Consider the following 19,424-nt stretch of genomic DNA (forward strand, 5'->3'; position numbering starts at 1 on the left):
CGATTCATGGGGTCGCAAAGAGTTGGACATAACTGAGCGACTGAACTGATAATGACAGGAGAGAAACAAACGCTCAACTGTAGTTACAACCACAAATTTTAATTTAGAAGAAATCAAAAAGTCTGTAATTTGGCATGTTACACTGCTAAGTATTCTAAGGAGCTATCTTACCTACTGCATAAGGAATACCTACCTCTGTATATAGGACACAGGGAACCGTGGATATGTGCATATTAAGGATATAACATCTCTATAAGGTACCCACTCCTCCTGCAATTCAGATCAGACTATAAACTGTAGTGCTTTCCTTTCGGTTCAGTCCGTTACAGCCATCATTATTCTGACATGCCCTAACCCCCTACATAATCATACAAGGAGGTATGTACTCCAGAGGCACATCTCTGCCCTCACAAAAGCTGCCAAATATTTAGTTTAAAAATCACAAATGTACTGTATAAACAGGGTTCCCAACAAGTCAGAATGGTGCCTTCACAGAAAAGCAAGATTATTCTACAACATAGGCCTACTCAAATACAGAAATTCAGTTAGGAGTTAGTAATAACTAATAATCAATAAACACTTAATGCTGACCAGAAACTTTATATTCCATTTTATCTTCGCAGAGTACAGGTGGCATTACCCTATTTTACAGATAAGCTCAAAAAAAGTTCAATAATTTGCACAAGGGCATACAGCTATGACGTAAGCTGAATCCACCTCAGAATGACTCTAGAGTCTGTGAACCATCTGCCCTTGATGGGAAACTGGTCACTAATGAGCAACTTCAGTGACCAGATGTGTCTGTATATAGATAGCAAACCCTGTGCAAGTTCTCAAAACATACCAAATACTCCTGCATAGAATTAAGTTAACTGGATCATGAAGGAGGCTATCTAATTCAACCCTGTCTAACTGTACGAATACCTGGTGGCTGAATAGTCGGGCTCTGCTTGTGCACTTAGAGTACTGACATTCTAAGGTGTCTCTTACCCTCACTACTCTAAATGTGGTCCACAGGTCAGCAGCATTGACAGGCAGCTTGTAAGAAATGTAATTATTAGGCCCCACCCCAGACCTACTGAGCCAAAATCTGAATTTTAAGATTCCCAGGAGTTTGGTTTGCACATTGAAATTTGAGACTCACTGAACTAAACCATCAATGACTAGCCATCAAAAAAAATTAAAATCACTACTTTTGCAATGTTCACACTGTCCCCTAAAATTTCTGACTTGGATCAGAAATGCCTGTCTGCAACTAAGTATTCCATAGCACATGCAAGGTATTTAAGAAATCTAAGCATCTATCCTTCTCTTATTCCATAAAAACTTCCCTCATACAAAACAAAGCAACTCTTCACTCCTCCAAACTCCGATAATATTTCCTTACACTTCTCAGGTATTAACATTTATCCATGGCTCAGCAGGTAAAGAATCCACCTGCCATGAAGGAGACACAGGAGACATGAGTTCAACCCTTGGGTTGGAAAGATATCCTGGAGAAGGAAATGGCAATCCCACTCCAGTATTCTTGCCTGGAAAATCCCATAGACAGATGAGCCTGATGGGCTACAGTCCATGCGGTTGCAAAGAGTTGGACATGACTGAGCACATAAACTCAGAAAACATTTACCTACATGGACAATTCATACTTAACCTTACTCTAGAATTAACTGTCCAAGATACATTTTTATCAACTGAACTGTACATTGTTTATCCCTCATACTACTATATCCAATTGATTTGCTTCAGAGAGTTATTAGTCAAATTTTAAGCAATGTATTTTCCCGTAACATCTAAAATTAAAATTAGAAAAAAACAAAACATCAAACTAACATTGGTTTGGGGGTTAGCAGTCAGAAAGTTTATCTTATATTCTGATATCCCAAAAAGCGTAACATAATTGGAGAAAAGAGAGACCTTCTAAGGAGCACTAAAGACAGTACCCACAACACTATAATTCCTTCACACCAGGAATATAACATGCAGGTTTATAATCAATCAATGTGAATACCTATTTTTGGATTTAAAAAACAAGGACTAGGACTCTCTTGGAACCAAGGTGATGTGCTAGAGAATGTAACTTATGTTTATAATAATGTCTACAGTAGATCAGACTTTCAAAGCTTTGAAGAGGCAGAATCTAACCTGCAGTATAATGTGCTCAGCCATGGAGGATAGAATGCTAATTCAATCTGTTGCTGAGGTATATGTTTCCATCATGCAAGTGCTGAATAGCTTCCCAGGACAATGTCTGAGAGGCCAAATCTACATGCAACTCTCACCCAAGAGCTGACTTTAACCCTTAGGTGACTTAGGACCCATATGACCTGACCAAGGTAGCAGCCCTCTCCCTGAATCTGGATCAGAGTTTCAAATCTAGGCTCTATCACTCATCAACTTGAAGCTAAAATAGACAAGCTACTTAATTTCTACTTAAAATTTGAGTGTCAAATTCCTCACATAGAAAACTAAGCTAATAATTACCTCCAAAGTTGTTTCAGGAAATAAGCTAAAGATATGTGAAGTGCCCAGCAAAGCATCTGGCAACCATAATGCATCAGTACATTTCAGTACCTTTCCTCTCCTGCCCTCCTGTCCCCCTGCATCCTGAATTTTCTTTACACTACCACTTCTGGGAGTCTGCTTAAAAAACAGCTGTGCTTTATAATATTACCTTAGAGTAATCAACCCTTTCCATACATGTGTAGTAGGTACACACACATACACATACATAATATCTTTTTAAAAAATAGTTGTTCCCTTACCATCTGCAGCAGTACAGCGAGAAGCCAGTTCCCACAGGACTAATCCCATGGCGTACATATCTATCCTCAAAAATGCATCCCTTTGGAAGTTGATAGCACCCTCTAACACCTCTGGAGCCATATACCTTCGGGTACCCACCTGAAAAAGATGTTAAAAGCAAACAGCAATTACTAACTTTGTGAACTGACATTTTATCATTGGTAAGAGAATCAAAACCAACTGTGGTTACTATCAGGTAAGATAACTAAATTTTGACCACTAGAATTTTATTCCATTTCAAGTAATACAACAGTAATGGAAACGGTGGAGGCAACCATGAGTAGGGTGTGCTTAAACAAATAAAAGTACTATGCAACTCTTAGAAAAACATGAGGTAGATCTATAAGGACTGACATGGAACGAGTTCTAAAAATACTGTAGGATGAAAACAGCAAAGAACAAAGCAGTGTATATACTAAGATCCCTTTGGGATACACTTAATAGATGTATCAACACATACTATGCTGGTTTAGGCTTAGACTTTTTCCCCCTTCTGGAAGTAATCACAAACTGAACAATGGTTATTTGTGGAGAGAGGATGGAACAGAGAAAAAATCTGTATACTTTCTGACTATACACCGCTTGAAATGTATCCTTAAAAAAAAAAAAATACTCTTTTTGAGTATAACAATACAAAACATAAAGCAAATTAGCCACATAAAGGATAAACTTTCTAAAGTTCTATTTGCACAAAATCTATTTGTTTCTTCATGAATTCTGCCTTATATTCCTTATTGATATCTGTCCCTAGCAGTTTGCTATTTCTTATTAATGTAACTATGATTACCAAGCTAGTACAGATGACTCTGGTTGGTGCTTGACAAAATTCATCTATTTTAAAAATTTCTGTGTGATACCTGGGTAGATCACAATCCACTTGAGTTTTAGTAGGTCTAGGGAGTGGCCCAGATACTAGTATTTCCAAAAGGTACATTATTAAGTTACTGTGAGCTACACTAGAAATTGGGCAATTACCTGTAAATACACATTTAACAAAGGTATTAAAAAAAAAAATGTTTTGCTCACTAAGACCCTAAAGTTCAAGTTTCTAATTCATTTATTAATAAGGAGAACACTTTAAAGAGTACCTTTCTCTTTTTTGCCACTTGAAATAACTTAATTGTGCTATAAGCAAGCTTTTCCCAAGTCTTTTCTCCTAAAGACAGATGTATGTCATCCAGAGTACTTCTATTTTTATGAAATAATGACATCATCTTTTTTTAGTGTAAAATGTCCTCTCTTTTATCAATTGATGATGACAAAAGATAAAAATCATTTTTTTCCAGTGTTCTTTGCAAAATATAATAGTCAATAATGTGCATTTGAAATTTTCTGGTCCGTGAAATCTAAAGTCAAGGAATCAGTGATGTATTATTTATTATTATGCATACATGTAATTATGTATTATTGTTATGTATTATTATTTTTACCCACGTCATATAACCCAATGAGGGCATTAAAAGATATGAATGAATCCTTTTTTTTTTAAGGGAGGGATGGTATCTTAAGTTTATAAGGTACCAAAGGATTGAATTCTTTGGAAAACTTAAGTCTTAAAATAATCAGCTCAGAAGTTTGGTCCTAGACTTCCTGCACAATCTCCCATCTCAGCAATACTCCACAACCTGCACAATCTCCCATCTCAGCAATACTCCACAAAAATGCCTTCCTTCCAAAATACATATGCTGTCAACTTTCTAGAACTATGACTATTGACTAAATTCTTAAATCATTAGTCAATACTGCCAAAATTTGTTGTGCTGTGTTCTTGGAGGCCAACAGCATACACTGGGAAAAAAGAAATCTGAGAATCAGGTGATCAAATAATTTGCATAATTCGAAAGATGAAGCAATGATTATACAAAATCATTTGGCTTTGTAAGGAAATAACACCTTTTGGTCAAACTGTTTTGAAAACACCTTTCCTAGCCTCAGTTTCTGAGAATAAAACATATGGATGTTCTTTTCCTCTCTGGCCTTCCTTACAGGCTTCTATTGCTGAGATCTCTGTGTAAACTTCGATTAACTGTAGCCCATCAGGCCCCTCTGTCCATGGGTTTCCCAAGCAAGAATACTGGAGTGGGTTGCTATTTCCTTCTCCAAGGATCTTTCCAACCCAGGGTTCAAACCCAGGTCTCCTGCGATGCAGGCAGATTCTTTACCATTTGAGCCACTAGCGAAACCCCAAATTAAAGCTAGTAAGTTAATAATATTAAGAACTCCCTAAAAGAATGAGGCCTATTAAAATGTGTTAGATTCTCCTTTGATTAGTTTTAAAAATAAAGTCCTATAACATCTGAATTGTTTTAGATGAACTCCTTGATCTAAACTACCATATGAAAATATCTTCCTTAGCAACTTTAAAACTTACTCAAGACAGTTATTCTTGTATTAGATGCCAATTTAATAACCACCACAATAATTTTAGACCAACTGATTCCAGATCAGCCATCTAAGAAAATATGGGACAGGATTATTTTTCCTTAAGAGTTTATAGTTAGCATCCTTACCTGTCCATGGGTATCACCTGCAGACTTGCCAGCCTCAAACTTTAGCGCCAACCCAAAGTCAGCAATGCAGGCTGTCAGATTGTTTTTCAACAACACATTTTTACTTTTGATGTCCCTTGCAAACAGAAAGATAGACAAAGTATTCAAATTCAGTTTAAACAATTTATTTTTTAAATTTTTTGACTCTGACTAGGAAAAGAGACTATGTATGCTATAAAAAAAGTTAATTCAAAGTGTGAAATACAGAAAAAGGGAGAGGGAAAAAAGCTTAAGTAAAGTCTCCATATAGCTTGAAGCACAAGGGTACAGTGACCAAGTCCTATCCACCACAGAGACAATAGGAAGGAATTCTCCCCATAAAGCCATTTTATAAAGAGCTGCCATTCCAAAGATACTGTCCAGCTTTCATGTTATCTATGTCACTCCAATCTACCAATCAAAAAAATGTTTTTTAAGATGTTAAGCATATTTCAGTTTAAAGTTAGAAACTCTCACTGAAACTTCAGTTTAAAAACCAAAATGAAAAAATTTTCAAATAATAGCAGGATTGGAGTCTTTTTGCCTATTGGCAGAGGCCTACATTTTAAAATAGTCCCTTATTTTAATGGTTCTTATTATAGTCATCAACCTGGCTGTACAAAAAGCATCCCTAGGAATGTTTACCTGATAAAAAATTTTCACCATAAACATACATGCTCCAGCTGGATCCTGGTGTTCCGAAAAGAGTAACCATTTTAAGGCAATCAGATCTCCTCCTCTACACTCCAGCCTCAACTAGTTCATGCCAGAGGTAACTATACCCCAGGCAAACACATCTATGTCGTAAGCAATGGTTAAATTTATGTGTGCAGAAAGAGAGACCCACAAATGATACAATATCCAGTTTTAGACTCAATCGATTTTGAGGTACCCTACTTAAAGTAACCTTTGGGGTTCACAAGGATTATTTCCCATAGGACTATGTGAGGCAAGCAAAAATTCAGGAAGAGGCAGTTAGACAGTATGCAGGAAGATGAAGGGGTGCTACTTCAGAGGTGGAAGTCATTTAAGGTTTTCAAAATTGGAATTGAAATAAAAGTAATGCTTCCCTGCAACCTAAAACACCACCAGCACTCGATTAAGTATTAGTTTCAACAATCAGTTAATTTAAAACAACCATCTTTAAATTGAAAAGATGATAAACTGATCCCAGGTTCAAGAAGTTAAATTATAGTGGCGAACTGAATCCCATGTCTAAAGGGAACTAATGTTTTCCCTTTAAGGATCTGTCCATTATTGGGTCCAAGTACTATTTCTTCACTGAAAAAGGAAATTTAGGCCACCCAATTATTCAAATCATGCCTCCCATCACCTGCACTTCGGTAATGATCACGTGGTCATTCAAAACACAACCAAAGATATATTCGAAAATCTCTCCTTAATTACATCCTCTTATACCTATTTATAATCATCTTTGAAGTAAATCATGTTTTGAGGCAAAATAAATTTCTCCTTTGAGATAAATACACTTTCATTCTTAACTATGTTTTAGGAAATAAGACAAATTGAAACATAAGTCAATCATTAACCTTTGATAATGATGTTAATATATATATATCATCCAAAATACTTCCTGGCCAATCTCAAAGCTAATTTGAAAAACAAATAAAAATCAAATGCCTCCGACAGCATGATTAAATAACTAGGGGAAAAATTTTGCCCAATGGTTTGAAAGTTTAAATAATAAACAAATACTGAATTATTGGGGAAAATAATATAAATTCAGCTCTACCTGTGAGATATGGCGGGTTTGTGGCCATCTTTTAGGCCAGGTATATCCTCATGTAAATATGCCAATCCTCTAGCCATGGTTTCTGCAATATGACACAATTCATTCCAAGAGACCACATTAGCCTTAAGAAAGTCTGATAGTGAACCCTAAAGAAAGGGGGAAAAAAAACAACTTATGTTCTTGATAAAAGCCATGTGTATATGGAGACTTTCCTTTTTACTTTTAAGAGGTTATGGAAGGCAACGTATCTTTCCTTTCAGTGAATAATATCCAAAGTCCATTTCTTTCTGAATGGTTTTAAGTTTCACGTTAATAAACATTTGAAAGGAATACCACTAATCTTTCAAGGTTTGCTATAAGCATAGTCAGTTAATTTCTCATTTAGAAGATGAAATTTAAAAGAAAAAAAAATTATTGGAAATTTAAAATTCTAGAAAATATTTTAGAAGTTAAGATCTACTATTGAGATGTTATATCATAGGACTAGGAGAACAAAAAATTAAAACATATAAACAACTAACCTAAAGGATCTTCCTCTGGAGATCACTGACAACCTTTTGGTCAAGAATCAGAGAAATAAAAGAGCCACTTTTTTCTGACAGTGATGAAACTGATTGGCAAAAATAACCCAATTTCCTACTTCATTAATGTATACTTTCATACTAACTCTGAAAGTAGAAAAATTGAGGAAAAATAGCAAATGTGTTTTGGTGGTAACTACCCTACAAATTAGTGACAAATCAAAGATCAGATAAATTTCCTGACATTACTTCTGTCACTAAGCGACACTGATTAAAGAATTTTAAGAAACAAAATTCAAGTTGAAAAATGGCCTGTGTAATAAAGGTGGATGGTAAATGGCAAATGAAAATTATTAAGCATTGGCTATAACCCTGATGCTGGGAGGGATTTGGGGCAAGAGGAGAAGGGGACGACAGAGGATGAGATGGCTGGATGGCATCACCGACTCAATGCACATGAGTTTGGGTGAACTCCGGGAACTGGTGATGGACAGGGAGGGCTGGCGTGCTGCGATTCATGGGGTCGCAAAGAATCGGACACGACTGAGCGACTGAACTGAACTGAAACTAAAATAATTATTTGTAAGAGAAGTAACTGCAGCACAAGAAATCAGGGACAAAAGACTAGTATTATATAAGTAGAGGGTTAGGCGAAAAAGTTGTCATCTATGTTTTTCTATTAATATAAATTACTTTTAAAACAGGTTTTTATTTATAAAGATACACCCCGTTCCCAGAAAAGTAAGTGAGGGTTTTGTAGCCAACGTTAGGAAAGTAAGCCAACCCTGACCTACTGAGTTAAAATGGGGAGTACTGATATGTCTACCTTTTCATGAAATGCTGTGATTAGCCAAAGATCCACATCAACACTGGTGCCTCGTTTCTCTGCACCAATGAACTGCAGTATGTTCTCATGCTTCATTCCAGGCAAACTATAGACTTCATATTCATTCTGCCATGACTGTTTATCCTAGAGTTAAAAAGAAAGAAAAATAAGAATACAAAGAACACAGGCAAATAAACCATATCTAAGAGATTACTCCAGTAAGTTCTAAGACAATTTTTTTTAAAGGCTAAGTATTAAAAGATTCTTTGGTTCTCTTTTGTCCTATTTTTTAATAAAAGAAAACTCTGACAACAGGTAACAGCTCCATACTAAATTCCTGCCCTCCGCCATTCCCTCAAATATACTTTTTTATGTCTCTAATTTGTAAATGTAGGAGTTATCGGAAATGCTGCACTTCTGAATCTTAAAAATGGCAACATGTTCGTTCCATACGCAAGTTAGTAACTACAGTGTAATTTCATCATGGTGTGAAGTTACCTATGTTACTATTAAGAATAATCTCTCTGAGACATGAAATTCAGGGAGTATGACTTCATCTAAATAGAAAATAAATGTTTTTCGAAGACTAACAGTATGTCAGACATTCTTAGCAAAATGTTTAGAATACCCTGCAAAGTCGATAAGAAAGCAATGGGGTATAAATATGCAATACAATAATTTGAAACACCACAGACTCACTTGTGCCTGCAAGTGATCCATGGCTCTTATGTGTTGTGTCTACTTACAAAGGATTAGTTTCTCTTCACAATGGGAGAATAATGAAAGAGGGAGGCATAATGGGTACGAACCCTCTGGATCCAAACTATCTAAGAATCTCTGGCACATTACATAATCATTCAATTTCCTCATTAGTAAAACAGGGACTGTGGTGTCTGCCTCACAGGGCTGTTGTGTTACACGTGTAGTGTGTGTTGTATTATATGTATGGGCAATACATGGATACGTATCAGTGTGTACTTACATATGTGAAGTACCTCTATCTGACACAATAGAACCATTCAATAAAATGTTAGCTATGGTCATTGTTGTTGTTACACTTATGTTAACCCAAATGCTTCCTCACATGAAATAAGAACACTCATTGGCCCAATAGACTTCTCCTCTGAGAACTAAACTACATTTAACAGTATCTGCCTTGCTACCAAAAAAAAAAGTAATAAACTTCTTCACAGACTCTGAGAAACAGGCTTTCAAGGAGGTAAGACGGCAGAAGTCTAGGTATATTAGACAAAGAAACTGAATTATTTTGGTATAAGGAAGGTCTACAATATAGGTGAAAGGGAGCAGTGAAACCTGCATCAAAACACCCAGCCAGGATCCCAATACCATGCATGGCATTAGCCACAGGTGTAGAGAAACAGACAACAGGAACAAAGGAATCATCACAGATCTACACCACGAATGGAGCAAAACTAAAGGGTAACTCAGAGGTGTGTGAGACCAGGGTTTTATGAGGTTGGCCTCTAAAACAAAAACAAGTCAACAGTTAACCAATTATTTGGAGTCAGCTGACTGCCTCTGAAAATTCACCGAACAAAATGAAACAATTACATCAATACTCAAAAGTAGAACAAAATCCAATCAGTCTAGTAATATTGATATATCTCCAAACAGCAATTCTAAAACAAAGCACACTACTTTTTCACTATTCTGTTTGCTTTTTCTGGTAATGTCAATGGGACATTAAAAATTAACCACTCAAACAATGAATTTTTAATTTTTAATTAGAATCATCTCTGCATTTCTGTACAACTTTTATTGGCAAAAATATGTGCATATACTGAAATTCCACCGCTCCAAACAAACATGACTGTTGTATGATTAATTTCTCAGATGAGAAGACAGACATAAAAGGGCTAACCATTTTCCCCAGTAGCACAAAACCACCCTGAAACATATGGCTTGTGTTTTCAGACTGTTTCTGATTTACAATGACCTAACCAGCTGCATCTTTTAACAAATATATGCATATCAGAAAACTGCAATGAACATACCTGTATTGGAAATATTTTCACAGCCACATATTCATTGAGTAACTGGGCTTTCCACACACAACCAAATCTTCCTCTTGCTTTCACTTCTAGTAACTGTAATGGCTTCAAACCTAGTAATGGAGAAGGTGGGGGTGGTCCTGGGTCCTACAAACAATAATAGTATTATTTTAAAAAGCAGCACCTGATACATATCACTTCTAAACATCAGAAAAAAGTGAGTATACTAAGGAATCAATTGACAAAAATGGTAAACACATACAAATGACAGTAACTTCAACCTTGCCAAAACAGAGTTCTCAAGCATTACTAATTATCTATAGTGATCACAAAGCAAGGAGCTTGAATTTCGTTTTCATAATGACATTCAACACTATTACTCTGTGTGTGTGATGGCTACATATACATAGCAATCAGGAGAAAATATCTTTTTGATCCAGTCTCATTAATTCTAAGATTTTCTGTGACCTTCCAGGATACTACTAATAGTATCTCAATTTCATCCAGTTGATACCTCCTTATAGAGTAAGGATTTGAAAAGTAACAGAACAGAAAATTATGGCTATGCATCAAAAACCCACTCCTCAAAATCCATTACTTTCCCCAACGAGTGTTTAGCTTCAACTCTTTTTCACTAATATCAGAAATACCCACGGCTATTTTCAAATACATTACAAGTAAGTATTTCAAATACAAAGCACATATAAAAATATGTTAAGTTAGTATTGCTATAACCAAACTGCTCTGTTCATTCTAATTTTTCCACCCAGTAACACTTCATCCTTTTGCTTATAGTTATTTCCCAGAATTGACTGAGATAGTATTCTGGGACTTAATGGCAAAGAAAATACAAATTATAATTCAGAAAATAAGTGGTCACATTAGATGATACACTATGGTAAATGAAAGAGAAGTATACTGCTATAGTTAATTTTTTAAATGGAGCAAATACATAAATAGGAGTACAGCATCACCAGGGAATCCTCCTATACAAAGTGAAGTGCCAACCCTTTGCAGAAAGCATTGCATTAGTTTAATATCTGCAAATAAAGCATGAGGAAGGAAGCCTTTTGGAAAGCTTCCAGAAATATTTGAAGGCCTGGGTAATGAATACTGTAAGAAGTAACTAAAATTTCTGTAGCAACAGACTTTATGGCACTGGGTGGAGCCTAAGACACTTATAAATTTATATGTCACCCCCTTCATCAATGCATGTCTTTCTGCCTTTACTCTCCCTTTAAAAACAAAACAAAACTCGTCTTCTAATGCCTCAAGACAGTTAGTGCTCCCTTTAGGCATTAATCAGCCCAAGTGCCACTCAAGATTTTTTAAAAGTTGACATCTACGTTAGAAAGATTCTCAGCAATAGAAACATTGCAAAGTATTAAAGAAAAAAATAATGTAATTTTTTCTTCTGAAGTAGACAATCTAAAAATCCTTTGTGAATTCCTATTTTAAAACAGTATGATAAACCAGAAGACTTCCTGTGACCCATTCTAACATCAGATAATTTTTAAATGTCTACACAAGTTGCGTTTCCTTCACACATTCAAAATATGAAAGGTTAGTAGAGGTCAAGATTGTTTTAGTTAACAAAGTGATAAGTCAAGAAGTCAAATGTAACCCTTACAGAAGTATGGCCCCTCAGTGGGACGGGAAACAAGACTGTGACATTTACCAGTATTAAACCCTCCCTCCTTCCCTCATCCCCTGACTGATCAAGTAGGTCTGTAATAAGAGATCCCACTGATAGGGACAGAGGACTTCTGTGAACGTGGAGACAGAGGGCAAAAAGCTGAAAACCACTCTTCTAAAGGCAAAGGAAACCACTCAGTCCTCAAAATTCAAGAATTATTGGATAACTGCATAAAAGAATAATTAGGCTAACTAGAAAGAAAAAGTTCAATTTGAAAAACTTTTAAGTACAAAGTTAAAATCAATGATTCCCTCATCTTTTAGAGAAAAGTTAGAAAAGTTGAGTTTTCAAAGCAGGGATGCCAAAATTAAACCATGCAGATGAGGGCTGAAAGCTGAAGAGGGAAAATAACCAAGTAGAAAGTAAAATGGTACTATACATACACACTAAGATTTGTAATAACTTTTATAAACTGACTGATAATGTCTCTTTAGATAACATACACATTATCCATTCTCTATTCTAAAGAGTACCAACCATGTGGATACGATCCAGTCTATAAAACAGGATTTAGATGACTTAATCCACATCTCAAATTAAGAATATATTAACTGTTCAAAATAAGATTTTAATGTAATATTAAACAATTTTAGGAAACAAAAATTTTCAATGCCTATGTTTACAATAAAAAAAAAAATCACTGGATGTTTTCCAAATGTACAGATAAACTTTTAAAAGTTCTTGTTAGTTTTCAAGACTCTACTTACAAAGTTTTGAAGCTACCATTATTTCAGTAAGAAATCTTAGATCACTCTCTTAATGATTATTACCATTATGGTCAACATTATATATTAACAGCCTGAAATACGCTTTGTCAAAATTACCTTAAGAAGCTTAAACTGACAAGAACACAGGCCAATTTTCAAAGGGTGAGAAAAAGGTCTAAAAAGTCAGCACCTACAAAATGTCACAACTTTTAGAAATATGTGTTTTTCAACAATATTCTATAATTCCTGGAAAGGTCAGGTTTAAAAATGAGAACTCTGTAAGATTATAACTATAAAATCTATAATACCAATCAATGTATCTTTTTGCTTTTCTAGTAAAAGATTATTAGAATATTCTTCTAATTCATACTTTTCAGCTCTTCATTACATTTACAGGAAGCTTTAACAGCTTCTCTTACATCTAGCTTTTATTTATCCTATAATCTAAGACTATTAAAAATGATTTTGTTTATTAGCATCATTTTACTAATTAAAAGAAAAACTCAACACTTGATTCTAGGAAGAAAGATTTATACCTTTAAAATACATGAACACCTCGGGAGACAAATTCAAACTTAAACTTCATAATGACAACATTCTAATGTTATCCATAAAACATGCCCTTGCCCTGCTACAGAGAAAAACCACTTCTGGAGGGACAACTATAAGGACTACAGGATTCCTGAAAACTCCCTAAGTTCCAGTTCTCTTGCAGTACCCATGCTATTTTGCCCAGTGAAAAAGATACGCGTTAGAACATGCCTCTGATCACATCTCTTCTTTACCCCATTTGTATGTGAAAATTATGGCAGCAGAAGAAATCATGCTGAGAAGCTGCATGGAAACAACAGTGGCCACCATCCCAGCACCACTACCCAGCATCATCCCTAGAGCCAAGAATGGATACAAGATTAGAAGCGAGGAGCTGTAAAGCTGTCTGCGACCATTTTACTCATTCTGAGTTCTCCACATGAAAGGCCAATTCTAATCTAAATAAAACCCTTAAAACTCCCAGACAGCAAAAGATCAAGTTATAATTCCTCTAGCCAGTCCATTTACTAAAGATGCCAAAGATGAAATAAACTACCTGAAAATACAGATCACATTAAAAGATAATGGGTTCAATGAGAAAGTCAGCACCTGTTAAAAATGAGCACATGCTGACATTAATGACATACTATAAAAATTAACCAATCCAAGGTTCTAAGGCTAAAAATTTAGCCATCAGGTGTTAACTTATCAACTAAAACAATCGTTTCCACATTTCACCTTAGATAAGTATAAACATTGTTAACAATTCTTTAAAACCCAAAACTAATGCTATGATAAAATAAATATTTTTAATATTGTTAAGTGGAAAAAACTATAACATAAATTTATAAACTATAAAGGATGCACAATAAAGCAACAACAACAAAATCTAAGAACAAAATGTTTAGTATGCATCCACAAAGTTCCACAGCCATCAAACAAACATCAATGCATCTTACCTCTATCATTATATGAAAGGCGTGCTTGTGAAGAAAAAACACAGGCAAAAGAAATTATGATTTATATCCAGAATGAAATGAAAAATGACACATCAGTTACAAAAGTGAAGGAGAATAATGATTTCGTTTTTTAAAAGTTGGCAATGATCCAATGTATCATATTTTTAAAATGAGAACTAAGAACACTTTCCTTATGAACAGAGGAAAGTAATATTTTTTTTTTTTTTAATTTTGGACATTATCAGATAAGAGGTATTATATAGATGACTCTAGTATGATCCCAAGTTACTTGATCCAACAGACTTCAAGCCAGCAAATAAACTAAACCGAAAGTCTTAAATAATTTTTGCATTTTTCTAAGACGTTGTAGGGTCTAAACTTTAAAAGTGGAAAAAAAAAAACCAATTTAATTAAGAAGCTATGGGTTGGAATTGGATTGTGGACACCAGAGGGCAGTATTGCCTTTAACAAAAACTGGAAGAGCAGCACAAGAAATTTTTATATAGCTAGACTTGAGTTTCTCAGACAGTTGTCTTCAGAATCCACAATCTCCAACTTTCTGAACTACTGCATTCTCCCTTCAAGGAAGATAGAAAAATCCTTACAGTGAGACAGAAAAACATTTCTGGTGCCTGTGTGGGTGTGTACAACATAAATAATACAACTAGGGTAAGAAAGTAAGATAGGAGAAGAGTAAGATCAGAACTGAGCAGATCACAGGGACAGACCAGGCCACCGTTAACTACTGACCCAGCCACAAGCAGGGTAAGGAAGTCAAGCAGTGGCCCTGGGAAGAAACCCATGCATTCTTTTCAGATGCGGGACACTCAGATACGGAACAAGATTCAAGAGTCTCATTTTCCTAGTCATCCCAAAATAAGTAAGGCCCCAATTTAAAATCAAGAGAAATACTGTCACAAGTGTAAAGAAAGGCTTCAAATCCCTCCAATCACTGATTATACTTGCCCAGTTTCCAACATTTCTACAGAAAACAACAGCACCGACAAAAAAGAGTGACAGCTTGTTTATGTGTACCAGTTGCTTAACGAGTTTTTCCTGCTTCTGATTTTCTCCTGTGATAATGATTCAGAATTATTTAATAATTCACCTAAAAGGCTTAGCTAATCCCACTATCAAAACATCTTCTCAGTACTCCAGAGTAAAATTTATCCCTTGGAAGGAACGCATGCCAAATAAGTAACTAGACTGTAGCTTCCCAAAGCTTAGACATCTCTCAGTTTTTGTTTCTATACGGTACTTTCAGAGACACAGATGTTACTGTGCAAGCAGGTGCCATCCATGCATCTTATCAAAAAGTGTACATTTACTCAATATACCTCTCAATAAATGAATATTAGAATAAGCTGTAAGACAATCCAAGCAAAAGAAGAGACACCAAGAACAGGCCTCAATAGGAATCCAAAAAAAAATTTGACTAAAATACACAAACAGATGAAAAGCAACTGAACAAAATAGTCTGGATTCTCAACTTGGAAAATGAAACCTGAATACCATGCACTGCGACCAGAGATAAAGTGAAAACAAAATCAGCACATTAACGTCAAGTAATTAGGTTGCCAGCTGAGAAAGAGACTTGCTGCTTATTCCTTAAGGGAAAAAGAAATTTAACTATTAACAAATATCAGAAAGGAATGAATAATACTTCTCTGTTCATTCAACAGGTCTTTACCGAGCACCTAGTGTGTGCCAGGCACTGGCTGCCCAGGCTCTCCTGACACTATACAGTGTGGGTAAGAAAAACTATCAAAGAATCTTACTAATTAATGTATGATCATAACATAAGAGCAATAAAGAGGAATTTGGTTACCGTGAGCATCTATAAGGAGAACCCTAACAAATACTAGGCAAAATGAGTAAGAAAAGATTTTCTGAGGACAGCGTCTCTGAGAAATATAACGTAAGAACTAGAGGGAGGCAGATTCGGTAGAAAAAACACAGTATTGGGACACATTCTAGATTTCTGACTCGTGTAGCTAAATGGTTACTGTGCATTTAGTGAGAACTAGGTTTGAGAGAGAAGACCATTACCCTTGTCTATTAAGTGCTTGGAGACATTTAAGTGGAGATATTCAGTAGGCAGTTATATATACAGAACCAGAATACAAGGAACTCTTTCTGGAAATATGGATTTTACATACTATAAATAAAAATATAGGAAATGTACTATAAGTCTTCTCTTACTATTTAAACCATTCCAAGATTTATATTTATACATACTTTTTAAATAACTCACTCAACAACTTCTTCGGACCATCAAGAAGAATTGAGTACTCTAAGAAAAGTATTTAAAAATCGACAAATTTGGGACTTGTCTCCTCTAATCATCTAGCAATCTTAAATTCTAAGAAATTTTACAATTGCAAATTTTAAAAAGGACTACTGCCAAGCTGACAGAAATAGAATATGTAAAGAAATAATATAGTATGTGTATCAGGACAAATGTTTCTGAGCTAGGGAAAGCAAGACATTATACATTAACAGATTTGATAATACTGACACTGTCAAATGCACAGCCATGATTCTATCCAATCAGATCTTCACAATTTCTCTGTGCTATATCAACTCCTACTTTCCACAGTTTCTCCTCATCTAACTCTGCAAAAGTAAAGACAGACCAAGGTGGCTGAATGAGGATTCTGAATAAGTTCCATAAGAAGTGATTAGCTCATCAGCAAAGCCAGCACTGGGATTATAAGTCTGAAAGAGATATTGCAGCCATGCCCATTCTTCTGGCTGCTGCTTAGAAGCACCAGGTTTACTACTGTGTACAGAAGAAATTTTATTTTTATTTAGCATTTGTATTCTGCAAGTAAAGAGGAAAAGGACCATGCTATACAGTAATAATTGTGATATGGCAAAACTGATATGTTGATCTGCAAGGCAATATATATAGTCACTATAAAAACTATTTTAAATTTAATTTATATACTCTAATCCCTCCCTTTATCTGACTTTAGTTTTTTATGGACCTGACCTAATAATTTATTGAAATAAGCCATTCAATTAAAATTAACTCAATGGATAATATTCAAGACATAAATGCCCAGGCTCTGCCACTAAGCAGCCTGACTCTAGGCCAAGTCACTTCACTTATGTATGCCTTGATTTTCTTATCTCTAAAATAAACGTAATAAAACAGAACCTACATCATGAGTATTGAAAGATTACCTGAGCTAATATGTATAAAGTGCTCTGTACAAGTGCTTGACAGAGTACTCAAAATGAAATTTTTCCATTATTCGAAATTAACTTCAAGTACTGACATACATGTATGTGTGTGTGTCTCAATAGTTTCAAGTTAATTTCAAGTAAAATGATTTCAATACATCAGTTTTGACGTTGAAACCAACAACTTCAAAAAATTCCTCCTTTGGAGTACAATTCTGAGGTGGCTGGCAATTAACAGCTAACACTTACTGAGCACTTAAAGTGAGCCCACCATCCCACATGTGGCTTTTCTCCCTATCACCACAGAACTGGAATCCTTTCTTCCATCTTTGCCCAAATTTGCTGACGCAACTCCCTTTTTACTTTCTTCACCCTTCCTTTCCAAGCTGCAGAGTCAAACAACCAATCAACCAACCTTTTAGTGCAGCTACATGTTAACTGTGGGCTCCAAAAAGGCCAGCAAGGACTGGCCCTGAGCCACTTAATACTATGCATCGAGCACAGCGCCTGGCATACCCCGCACAGTGGGCACTCAAGCAACAGGTGAACAGTTCAACAAAAAGAAAACCAACCAATGTGAACACCTCCCGGCCTACCTGATGCAAACAGCTTTCACTAACAAACAAATGGACTTCTTCATTCTTATTATCTCAAATTAATAGAAAAAAGTTTGACAGCAATGAAGTAGCTAGGAATGATGGATCAGATTGAGGAGGAGACTCAGGAAATAAAAAATACAGAGAAAAGCAAACTCACTTCTTTCTACCTACCATCTCCTTGGCAGACAAGGAAAAGGAGATATTAGGCATTCTGGTCTATATGCAACAGCCCCATCTGCAACTGGCAAATGGAATGGGGCCCTCCGCAGGCCAAAGGAAAACTGATCTCAAGATTTTTTAATTTAGTATGTTATTTTTAGAAATAAGGTGTTTTGATTAATTTTAATGTGCAGCATCAACCTGTGTTAAGCTTTTGATACAGACTCCCCCTCCCCCGCCAATCCCCCAACACTTTGACTTCTTCTCCCCTGCCCTTCTTTTTTGCTTTCAGCCAATCCAAGTGGATCTGTCTGTACATTTGTAAGAGAAATAACTTATACACACCTAGAGCAACACTTTGTCAAGCTGCAGCATGTCTATGGATCATTTATGACAGTTCTCCCTACAATTAGTTTAAAAGTATACATAAAAGTTCTAATTTAGGTCATAATACAAAAATAATGAACACAGAAAGCATTTCTAGTAGCCCTGTGCTACTTTTTAGGCATGAATAGTGGGGAGGGGAAGAAATATGCTCAAGAGTATACAGTAGCATGATATCACCATATTTTAAATATCCGAAAATAATACAATTAAAAACTACTTGCGAAATGTAAGTTTTAGCCCTTAGCAGAAACCTAACACAAACTCTAAGCCAATAAAACATCAACTTTTGGTATTTCGTGAGCATGCATTATGCTGCACTAAACTTCACTTAAAAACATCACTCAGTCAGAACAAGATAGATTAGAAAGTACTGAGCTGAAAAGCTATCCTCGGTATACTGTTAAATAAAAGGAAAGTAGCTATAGAATAACATTATATAGTTTATAAAAAAGAAAAGTATATATTCAAACAAGTGAGATTAGAGAAAAATGTCAAAAGATACACACCAACCTAAAACTGGTTATTTCAGTAAACTGATAAAGGAAAAGGAGGAACAAGTGATTCTTTTTTTGGACATACTTCTTTCTGTATAACTTGTATTGCTATAACAAGCAACCATTTGTAATTAATTTTTAAATAGAACAGAAGGTGAAAGAGAAAAATAAAGAGAAATGTGTTCACAAACCTCAACCATTTAGCAGTCAACCTACTTCAAGATGCACTTCTACAGATATAATATTTATTTTGTAAGT

General features: G+C 35.4%; 1 protein-coding gene across 1 annotated transcript in view; it reads right to left on the bottom strand.

The window, feature by feature from the left end:
• Positions 1–19,424, bottom strand: part of ACVR2A (activin A receptor type 2A) — a 96,746-nt gene that overhangs the window by 6,149 nt on the left and 71,173 nt on the right. The window contains exons 5-9 of the mRNA XM_006078645.4: positions 10,449–10,592; positions 8,434–8,577; positions 7,087–7,232; positions 5,316–5,430; positions 2,766–2,904 (exon numbers count right to left, since the gene is read on the bottom strand). Coding sequence (XP_006078707.1) covers positions 2,766–2,904; positions 5,316–5,430; positions 7,087–7,232; positions 8,434–8,577; positions 10,449–10,592 — 688 coding nt within the window. The remainder of the gene's footprint in view (positions 1–2,765; positions 2,905–5,315; positions 5,431–7,086; positions 7,233–8,433; positions 8,578–10,448; positions 10,593–19,424) is intronic.

Source organism: Bubalus bubalis, chromosome 2 (assembly GCF_019923935.1).
Source record: "Bubalus bubalis isolate 160015118507 breed Murrah chromosome 2, NDDB_SH_1, whole genome shotgun sequence".
Taxonomy (NCBI): Eukaryota; Metazoa; Chordata; class Mammalia; order Artiodactyla; family Bovidae; genus Bubalus; species Bubalus bubalis.